This window comes from Aulonocara stuartgranti, assembly GCF_965226115.1.
Source record: "Aulonocara stuartgranti genome assembly, chromosome: 9".
NCBI classification, from domain to species: domain Eukaryota; kingdom Metazoa; phylum Chordata; class Actinopteri; order Cichliformes; family Cichlidae; genus Aulonocara; species Aulonocara stuartgranti.
Window position 1 is genome coordinate 18,519,229 of NC_138960.1, and position 11,080 is coordinate 18,530,308.

Genomic DNA, 11,080 nt, shown 5'->3' on the forward strand with positions numbered 1-11,080 from the left:
GGGCTATATGCTATTTTCGCGTGAAGTTTGTTCGGCGTTTAGAGGGGGGATTTTCGAGGCAGACTTGAAAGCAGTAAAGAGTTCAGCTTTGCCTTCAGATTTTCTCTTTGTTTTGTGGATTTTTCTAGATGTTTGCTACAACTTCCAAGCTGTTTGGTTACAGTTTAAAACGTCGCTGAATTTATATGTAGTTAAGCATTTTTTCTTTTCTTTTTTTGCTTCCAGTGATAAATATAATTTTGTCCCTCTAGGCTCACCATAGTTATTTATGGCGACTGTTGTGGAGACTGTTGCAGCAAAGAGTTTATTTCCTTGTGTAAACTAACACGATCACAGAATTACGTAATTTACAAAGTCATTTATTAACAGGTGGAGCTTATGGAAAGTCGTTATTTGCGTAAGTGTATTGCTCATTCAATTTCATTTACGGTCATCTGCGAGTGTCCTGAATAAGCCGAGAAGTTATCCCAGCCTTTTACGATATTTTATCAAAGCTTATAAGCTTGGTAATTACAACTGCAGCTGTCTTTAAATTCCTCGGCTAACTCTCTAAACTTCGAAAGCAGAAATCTAAGCATGCTACTGATATCTGTGATTATACCTTAACGGTCCATTTAAATGAAACAAACTGACCTACGTTAAAAAAACAAATAAATACTTTTTATGCTGCTGTTGAACACTATTGAACTGTACGAATTATGAAAAAAAAGTTCTTGCAATGAATTCGAGTTTTCTAGTTTGTCCCCCGCAGACTGCATATGGGGTAAAGCACATGTTTGCGTGTGAAGGTTAAAACTCACATCAGGCATCTGAAGGACAGATGCACTTTATCTTGTTTTATACAAGCTTACCAACTTGTATAAAATCAAAGCGGAGGTTTGTTTTTATGATGTTATCTGATATTTTGTTAACCCCACCTCCCAGTAATCAGATACTGATATCTTCAGCAGATATTATCTTTTCTTCTGCCTGATAATCATCTCGCTGCCATTGTAAATTAGAGCCTCTCGCTGTGTACAATGAGGGAGAAAAATTTCTGTTTACATTTACAGCTTTGGTATGGCTTTTTAGGGCCAATGTAAAAGCAATAAGAGTTATTGTCTAAATGGAAGAGATAATGATTTTAGAACGGTGTCTTCTTATCTTTAAGATGTTCGGGTGTGTGACAAGATTATATAATACTTTTCAAGGTCTGTCAAAAAGCTAACATGCTGACTTGTAAATTTAGGTGTACTATAATCTTAGAATACCATTGTTCTAAAAAAAAGAAAGAAAGAAAACTGAAATATGTTCTTTTTCACAGGGGTAAGGGCAGTTGTCATTTGATTGCTGAATGGGTTTACTGAATACAAGCCAGCTTCCAATAAGAGCTGCCAAATGGTGCCTGAGTTCACTGTCTACACAAAAATCATGGCTTTCCGCCAGATCCACCTGCCTGGGAGACAAGAACATCCTGCTCATGGGTCCTCCGGGAGCAGGAAAAACTACGGTGGGGAAGATAGTGGCCCACAAACTGGGACTCCCTGTCATAGATGTTGATGATGATGTCTTGGAGACGGCATGGAAGATGCCTGTTGCCGCTAAGTTGGCAGCAGTTGGCGGAAGGTGTTTCTTGGAGGAAGAAGGTCGAGCTTTGTGTAACTTCTCTGCCTCTGGGTGTGTTGTTTCCCTGACGGGCTCTAATCCTCTTCATGCTGAAGCAATGCAGCATGTCAAACAGAGCGGGCTGGTCTTCTACCTGGATGTGGACAGTGAGGACATCTTACAGAGACTCACCAGCATGAAGGTGAACAGGATAGTGGGCCAGGAGGAAGGGGTATCCATGAGGGACATTTTGCTTTACAGGAAACAGTTTTATGAGAAATGGCTGGATGTGAGGGTGCTGTGTGGAACAGGAGACACAGTGGAGGAGGTAGCAGAGAAGGTGCTGAAAGCTGTGGAGAGATACCAGAAAAGTGATGAAGAAACATTCATTTCAACCCGATGTGATAGCGCAGGATTGTCCAAGCAGAAAATATACTTTAGTGATGTGGTTGTGGAGGGTCTGGCTCCAGATGGAGGACTTTATGTTCCCAAAAATGGCTTCCCAAAGATAGGCACACGCGAATGGCAGAGGTTAGTTGAGATGTCGTACCCAGAGCGAGCGTTAGTTTTACTTGAAAAGTGCATCCACCCTCTGGACATCTCTGCTTTGGATCTCAGAACAATGATATTCAAGGCGTATGGGTCAAACTTTGGCAGCAAGGCTGTCGCACCTGTAAAACACCTCGCCCACAATCAGTACATTCAGGAGCTTTTTCACGGCCCCACCGCCTCCTTCAAGGACCTCGCTTTGCAGCTGATGCCTCAGCTCTTCGCCTACTGCCTCCCACCCATGTGCAACTACCTCATCCTGGTAGCCACATCTGGAGACACTGGCAGTGCAGTGCTCAGTGGCTTCAGCAGGCTGAGCGGCACTGACAGACACCGCACCGGCGTCCTGGTGTTCTTCCCGGAGGGAGGAGTGAGTGAGATTCAGAAGCTCCAGATGATGAGCTACAGGGAGGGCAATGCCAGGGGTGTCAGCGTCCTGTCAGACTTTGACTTCTGCCAGAGAAATATCAAGAGGATGTTTGGGGAGGCGGGGCTGACAGGGCATCTCGCTGTAGAGTACGGCACAGTCCTCAGCACCGGCAACTCCATCAACTGGGCACGCCTGTTGCCACAGGTAGGTTGCTGATCACCGAGTGTCGCTGCAAGAAGACATTGATTTTTATAAATGTAAGCATTTAATTATAACATTACATCTTAATAAGCTTTTTCGTAGCCAACATTGTGATTGCTTTGGTTGCCAGCAGACTTCCATGGTTACCAAAAATGGTTGTTTCAGAGCTGCAGCCAACGTGTTTTAAAAAACTGATTTTGAAGGTGAGTGGTGTCCATTTCTGGTTTGTGCTGCAAGGAAGTGGAACTAAACTTCAAACTGTGACCCCAGTATGCAGTCTTTCTTTAAAATGCAGAAACAGGAATACAACGTTATTGTAAAGTGAAATTTTATTGTGTTTCCCATTCTGTTGTTGTGAAAACACCAAAAGTTTGATCCAGGTGTTTTGCTGTTCTTCAGGAATTCACTTACTTGCTAAAAGTCTGTGATTTTTAGTCAGTCACAAGGGCAGTATTATTTTGGCAACACTAAGCAAAGTTTTACTAACATTTTCTCCTCTTTCAGGTGGTCTATCATTCATCAGCCTATCTGGATCTGTGCAGGGATGGTGTCATCAAATTCGGCGATCCCATTGATGTTTGCATCCCTACTGGCAACTTTGGCAATGCCATGTCAGCTGTGTACGCCAAACAAATGGGCATCCCGATAAGAAAAGTTATCTGTGCATCCAACCACAACCGTGTCATCACTGACTTTATCAAGACAGGCCAGTACGATCTTCGGGGACGGTCTCTGATGCTCTCCCACTCCCCCGCTATAGATATCCTGAAGTCCTCCAACCTCGAGAGGTTTATCTACCACGTCTCCGACGGAAACAGCCATCTTGTCAAGGACCTGTTCACACGCTTAGACAGACAGCAGCACTTTCAGGTTCCCGAGCCTCTTCTTGGCACGATTCAGCAGGAAGTGCTGTCTGGCTGGTGCTCTGAGGATGACTGCTTGGCCGCCATCCAGAGAGTTCACACACAGACGGGCTACGTCATGGACACACACACGGCTGTGGCTAAATTCGTCGCTGATAGGCTGCAGGATGGCTCGTGTCCCGTAGTGTTTTGTTCCACGGCTCACTATGGGAAATTTGCTCCCGCTGTGTTCAAAGCTTTACAAATCCCAAATATTCCAGAGGATCCCGCTGAGCAGCTCAAGAAGCTGGAACTTATTGCATCCAGACCAGAAATGCACAGAGAGATGATAAAATGCCTGAAAGAAAGTGCCAAGAGGAAACACAGCATTTGTGAAGCAGAGTACAGTGTGCTGGTAGACCAGGTGGAGAGCATGATACAGGACTCCTTCTTAAAAGTTATGTAAAATGATCCCAGCTTTTGTTGATGTCCAGCTTCAAGTAATTAGCCAGAAATTACAAAAGTACTCTTTTTCTTTGTCCTCTTTGTTTCATCCACTTGATTTTTACTGCAAACAGAACACATTACCAGGGGTGCACATAAGTGGTCCGCAGGTTCGCATTCGCTGTCAAAATAAAAAACGCGCACAAGATAAGAAGTTGCAACGCGCATTTGTGTACATAAGATTTTCTGGAGGAGGACAGACATGTGTTTCGAACTCTTAAAAATGTTGAAGAAGCTCCTTTAACCAGTTACTTTGGTGTTCCTCCACCTCCAAAGAAATATCAGGAGTCCGAACCGCAAAAGAAGCGCGTATACTCGGAAAAGTGGTTGCAGAAGGTGAGCTGGCTTCAAACAAATGATGAACGCACAGAGATGTGGTGCAGAATGTGCTGTGAAAATCCCTCTCTAGCGGACAAAAACAGTGCCTTTTATATGTACGCAAACGCGCGTTGCAACTTCTTATCTGGTGCACGTCTTTTATTTTGACAGCAAATGTGCACCACTTATGTGCACCCCTGCACATTACAAAAGAAAAAACCTAAAATCTTGATTAACATGTCAATAAAGGGAAACAAATGAGCGAGCAACCTCGTGAAAATGCATTTAAAGACAAATTAAAAAGGTAAATCTGTCTGAGCCCCCAGGATTGAGAAAAATGAACATATTTTACACAAATTATACTCTAATAGAGCTTTAAACAGCTTTATTACTCATTTATTGATTATGCAACATTTGTTCTCATGAAAGTCTGGATTCCAAGCTCACTAGATGGGGATGTCTACCCCTTGGCTACTGCTGCGTTCATCAACAGTATATGGATGTAGATGCAGGGGGAAGGTCAAATACCAGTAAAATATGGTGTAAAAATCAATATTGTTACTTTAATCACACATTTGTGCAGTAATAAAATCTGACTGTTAAATCATTTTTTAATTATAAAGTGATGTTTTATTCACCTCATCTTTTCTTAGTAATTTGCGTTTTTTCCAGTATTGACCATGTAAACCTGGAGGAGTTTAATAGTTGCTCGATAAGCTAGAAAATGCTTTTTTTGTCATAAAAACCAGACTTCTGACATATAGAGCACCGTGTAAAAGTCTTAATCCATCACTTGATTCTTAAATTTGTTAATTCCAAGGAGCTAGACTTTTTTGCAGTTGTTTCAAAAGTGGTCTTGAGCAATAGTCCTCCAACCTTTCTGAAGGGCTTTCTAAGATCTTTGGTAATTGACTGCTTTTTCACCCATTTTCAGTCCAGTCCTTGAACATGACCCTTTTCAGAATGTCTACAGGCATCTGTAAAACATGATGGTGGCTCTGTCATGGTTTGGAGTTAGCATTTCAGTCAAAGGTGGCGATCTTGTCAAAACTGATTTGTCAAATTTTCTCAGATTTTGATCCACCATGGATCTGAATAGTGTCTAATTATCAACGGCTTAATTTATCAGCATGACAATGGTCCCAAACACACTGCCAGTGCAGTAAAAACATACCTGGACAGAAGAAAGAACAATGGAGCGCCATCGATCATTAACTGGTGTCCTCAGGGCCCAATCATCTTGACTGAGAACAGAAACAAAAGGCATGAAGAGCTGTGAATGTCCTTGTGAACTATTCATGAAGGCCACTAAAGTTTCCTATTTCCTTAACAAAATATCACCAAACTACAAGTGGTCAAAGACTTTTTTACTGTATGGTATCGTCGTGGATTTTGATGATAAGAATGCAGCACGTGAACTTGTTAAGGTGGTGGTTATAAAGGAATGAAACAATTTACAGTTATTCTTCCCAGATGCCTCTCACATGAGAAAGAATAGAAACAGGTCTGTGGGTAATTTCTCCATCCTCAGCTGTCACCATCAGGCGTTCAGAAATGAGTCTAGTCATTTAAATTCAGGTGCTGCCTCAGCAGCTGTGGCAAGAGGAAGGGGGAAGATACGTTTCATAGATCTGCAGGATTGCTTATGGCTGCAGTTGTTAAAATAGATGGAAAGTCAGGCCGGATTTGACAAAGCACTTTGCTAGCATGCCCTCTGATCTGGATCACTATCTCTCTTTGCAGGAAGTGAGAAGAAGTATTTTCTCTAATAGTAACTGGCAATCTGGTTAACACTTTAATATCACAGTCACAGTGTGTAGTACCTATTAGGTCTTCTAGAGCTATGGTTTATCAGCTCATTTGATTGCCTTTTCATTATCCATTAACTGTAGTTGCTATTGTTTGTATTTTTTAGCACAGTCATGTTTATGACTGTCTTGTACTTCCTACACTCATACTTTGAGAGTGTATAAAAAAGGGGCAAAACACACAAATTTAAAGCCCCTGACTGTATTCCCCATTCAAATTTGTATCAAACATCATACATCAATAAAACCTTCATTTTTATTTATTCTTTTGTTATTTAAGGGAATGTCGTAATTCATTATTAGAACCTTTAGTCTTGCATTGGTGTTCCTAACTTGATCCCACTGTTTTTCAATCAGAAAAGTCTAACCGAGTCAGTATTGTTTCTTAACAATCACTTTGTCGTTGCTTACATTGTGTGTGTGTGTGTGTGTGTGTGTGTGTGTGTGTGTGTGTGTTTGTTCTTCCACACTTACAGGATGACTGATCGCTTTTCTATGCATGAATATATTACAGAACACACTGCACTGATTCTGTGCGTCACCTATGTGTCTGCGGTTTGTATCGCTCTGAACATTGGCCTTATAAAGCTGCTTGGCAGGTGAATGTAAAGAATGGGTGGGAAGGAGTCTGGAACCACATGAGTGTGTTGTGCAGGTGTGTGACTGTTAGTGTGTGTGAGTGGTGGAGGGAACGAGACAGCCAGCTGTCGCTCAGCACCTAGTGACCCACGGCTGGGTGAGCAAGGAGAATTGCAGGTAGCAGCCTGTTCCCATCTCTTTAATGTGAACCACTGGCATAATGGAAACTCCTCTTTAACAGTGAAGGGAAATAGAAAAGAGAAGAAGAAATGAATGCATCGCAGGAGTTTAGAAAGAAAATCCAGTGGACCATGTTGAGATTGTGCTTCTGCTTCTAGCTGCTTGCTTTTATAAAGATTCTTTATATAACCTATAAAACAACAGCACTGCCAGGTAATTTATTAACCTGTGGTGTTTATGAAGAAGTGTTGCACGACTGCAGTCAGCTGTAGTCGGTTTGGGAACTGGGATTTTTCCCCGCCAAAAAAAAAAGAATACATACTAAACTAAACACAACTAAAAATGATAGAATACGATTGGTGAAGCACTGGAGCTACTAAAAAAAACAAAAAACAAAACACTTCAAGGAGGATCTCAGCAGGGCCAGGCCAGACCGATCAGCAGTGGTGTTGTCCTTTTGCCTTCAGAGCTGCCTGAATTCTTAATGGCACAGACTCAATGAGGTGTTAAAAACCTTCCTCAGACATTTGTTCCCTTTTGACGTGATCAGTATCACACAGTCGCTGCTAATTTGTCGGCTCCACATCTACGATTCAAATCTTCCTTTCCCAGACATCCCAAAGGTGCTCTGTTGGATTGCTATCTGATGACTGTTGAGGTCATCTGAGTAGAGTGAACTCATTCTTATGTTTAAGGAACCAGTCTGAGATGATTTAAACTTTGTGACACAGTGATCAGAAGATGTGTACACTGTGGCCATAAAAGGATGGACATGGTCAGCAATAATATTCAGCTAATTTAATTGAATTTAATTGAATTCAAGTAAGATGGTGCAAATTGTAGGCTCAGTTTCCTGTTCTTAGGTGACAGAAGTGATACTCTGTGTGGTCTTCTGCATCAAGGATCAACATGTTGTGCATTCAGAGATGCTCTTCTGCATACCTTTGCTGTAACAAGTGTTTATTTCAGTTACTGTTGCCTTACTGTCAGCTGTAAGCTATCTGGTCACTCTCTCCTGACCTACTGCATCAACAAGGTATTTTTACCACCCACTGAGTGTTTTCTCTTTTTATGACCATTCCCTGTAAACCATAGAAAGCATTGCGTGTAAAAATTCCAGTAGATCAGCAGTTCCTAAAATATTCAGACCAGCCCATCTGGATTCAGCTACCATGCCAGGTTCAAAGCCAGTTAAGAGATCCTTCTTCCTCATTCTGATGCTTGGTTTGAAATTTAGCATGTTCTCTTGAGGCCATGTAATTGGCTGATATGATATTTACAATAGCAATTCTAATGAAGTGGCTGGCAATGTGGCACAGTCAAATTAAAACTGCAAGCCTTTCCATGGTTGAGTTTAATGTGTGTAAAAATATAGAATGTTTCCCCTGTCTTTTCAAATTTTACACTCATTTGTTGTATAAATGAACTGCAGCTTCAAACATCCCCACAGAAAGTCATTAGCATTGGTTCAGTGTCATTTTACTGTCCCTTGATGCTTTGAATAAATGCTATTTCAGAGTCTTCTCCACTCTGCCAAGAATAAAACCCACAGGGGGAACAGTTAATCCTTGTCCATCTTGGCACATTAAAAAAAAGGAAAGCATTGGCATATAATTCTGGCACTAAATATTGGTACTGAAGCAAAGGTAAAAACACTCGCCCACCATTGCAAAGATCTGAGTTAAATTCTTGGCAGCTGGTTGCGTGCTTTGGTGAGAGTGTTTGGGTGGAAAGCCATTAATAATAAAGTTTAATATAAACATTGTATGGGTTTAGGAGGTTTGGGTTTTCATCTTCGTCATTTGATTTTCGTTAATGATACGATTATGATATTACAAAGGTCGTCATGACTGGTTTAGAAATGTTTTTTCTTTGAAGGGTGCCTGTGCTCTCCCTTAGAGGTAGGGTGAGGAGCTCAGAGTAGAACCATTGCTTGTCAACATCAAATGAAGCCAGGTTTTCCTGGTTTTCTGCAACACATTCACTAACACAGGAGGGAGAGAAAAGCTAATGAAAGTGTCAACTTTTACTCATCCATCTGAAGATGGTAGCTTTTGGAGTGGAACAACTCATTTGCATGCTGATGCAAACTGAGAGCTAAAGAACAAACACCAGTGTTTGTGTCTATTGTTTACAGTCTTTAATAGCCTTAAAGACAAAAGGCAAGTTGAAGAAAAGATTTGATTTAACTGATGTCTCCAGCAGTCTTCTGCCAACTGTCTGCTAGAATCACCAAGAGAATGAGAAATTGATGACCCCATGAAGGACCTCTGCAAGATGAGATATGAGCTGTGGCTCGAAGGCAGGGCTCTGACTGACAGCTGAATGACAGGGGTTAAATGATATCAATGGAGACAAGCTTGGAAGTGTAAAACTAATCCTCCTGGATTTTCACACCTTGTGTGTGTTGCTAAATTCCAAACACATTTTTATAACTGACCTTCAGTTGTCCCTTGAAACATTATGGGGGAAATTATAGTTCAGTGGTGGTAGCACGTTGGCAGTCCACGGCATTTTGTGCCCAGCTAGGAACTGCCTGTCTACCTGCTGAACATCTGTTGTCAGATGAAGGCAGCATCTATAACACCGTTTATGGTGCAACTATTGAATTTAAGTGCTGTTGTTGGTCCATCATGGAAAAGAGCAAGGTTAGAAGACACAAAGAGCTGGAAGGAAACTGACTGGAACACTGCCTGCACGTTGTTCGCAGAACATTTTTGATCATCAATTGTTTAAATTTTCCCATTCCTGGTGAACTTCATTGTCAATTCCTTAACTGTTTCCTGTTGACTGATGCCCAGTGCCATCCACGTCGAGTGAGGTGCATTTGGACTGCATGGAAGCATGTTTGCATTGGTTGAGAATCACTCTCTGTAGGCAAATACATAACAAAATCCACAACACTGCAGTACAGTAAATTTAGTGTGAAGCTTAGGTTACAATCAGGTGTGGTTAGCTGGAAATCCAATGACCGAATAGTCATTCCTGTCATAGTTCTATGATGTTGACTTTAAGGACACTGCCTGGGGTGCACGTGCAGTTGAATTATAAATATATTATAATGAATTACAATCAATTAAAAATTGTCAGAGGACGAGTCTCTGTGGTCACAAAAACTCCATGTGAACCAAAATGTGTCACTACAAACCACGTGATAATGTTTAGTCTGGTCACTGGCCAGATGTGTTTGGGTTGGGAGCAACAAATGTAAGTACATGACAAAGGTACTGTGTGAGAAAAGTGTGAATTTATGTTAATTTCACAGCTAATTGCAAGCCTTCATACACCTATAGTACATTTTGAGATACAAAATGTATTGTAGAAGTGTACTATAGACCAGAGTACCACAAACCAGAGTGTTTGTGGTAATTCTGGGGATTTCCAGCATCTGGACAGTTTGACATAGAAGTCGATGTTCCCTAAGGTCAGTGGGTACAAATGGTCATAACAGGAGATTTAGGTTGCATCATAGCAGCAGCAATGGAAGGTTCAAGTAGTTCACAGGGAGTTGACTTTAATCAATCAATCAGTGAAATCAATCAAGGCTTTATTCACCTCTTCCCATCGTTTCAATCCCAGCGGGCAGCCTTGTGGGGGTTTGAACAGCCGGTTTCGCTTTCTTAATTCTTCGATAAGTCAGGGCCAAGCCAGCTCTGATTCGCCAGAACCCTGTTACCATGGTTCCGAATAGGTAGATATCTTCAGCACTCAGGCTCACCCAAGGCCAAACTTCTCGTTGAGAAAGGGGTGTCAATTGCATTTAGGGACCAGTTGATCAAATCCATAATTCCTCTTTTAGGTTTTAGAGAACGGACTGTGAGAGAATGTTCCAGGGATAAGTAATACAAAAAACACGAGACTAGACAAGGACATAAGAGGCTAAGCAGGGAAGCTAAGGGAGAGGAGGAGAGGAGCTACATGCTACAGCTTGGTGACAGAAATGCTTTGACCACTCATTTTAAATTTCAAAATGTCAAAAGAGTCTTCACAGAAAGGGATACTTTGATATGACTAACTAATTTAAGAAGTAATCAAATTTTTTTATGAGCTTGTTTGTCTTCAGCATTGAGTCTTCTTAAGTAATTTTAGTGACATGACACAACTACAAAGTAATTTAGTTATAAAGTCACATAGTTATAACACAG

General features: G+C 41.4%; 1 protein-coding gene and 1 long non-coding RNA gene across 2 annotated transcripts in view; one reads left to right on the top strand and one right to left on the bottom strand.

The window, feature by feature from the left end:
- Window positions 1-113: 113 nt before the first annotated feature.
- Window positions 114-6,560, top strand: thnsl1 (threonine synthase like 1). The gene is made up of 3 exons (XM_082546664.1): window positions 114-397; window positions 1,304-2,707; window positions 3,209-6,560. Exons 2-3 carry the CDS (start codon window positions 1,334-1,336, stop codon window positions 4,010-4,012), a joined length of 2,178 nt encoding a protein of 725 aa, XP_082402790.1. The 5' UTR covers window positions 114-397; window positions 1,304-1,333; the 3' UTR covers window positions 4,013-6,560.
- Window positions 2,693-11,080, bottom strand: part of LOC309714333 — a 35,606-nt gene continuing 27,218 nt past the window's right edge. Inside the window, exons 4-5 of the long non-coding RNA XR_014278904.1 lie at window positions 5,543-5,612; window positions 2,693-2,732 (exon numbers count right to left, since the gene is read on the bottom strand). This is a non-coding gene — a long non-coding RNA (uncharacterized lncRNA). The remainder of the gene's footprint in view (window positions 2,733-5,542; window positions 5,613-11,080) is intronic.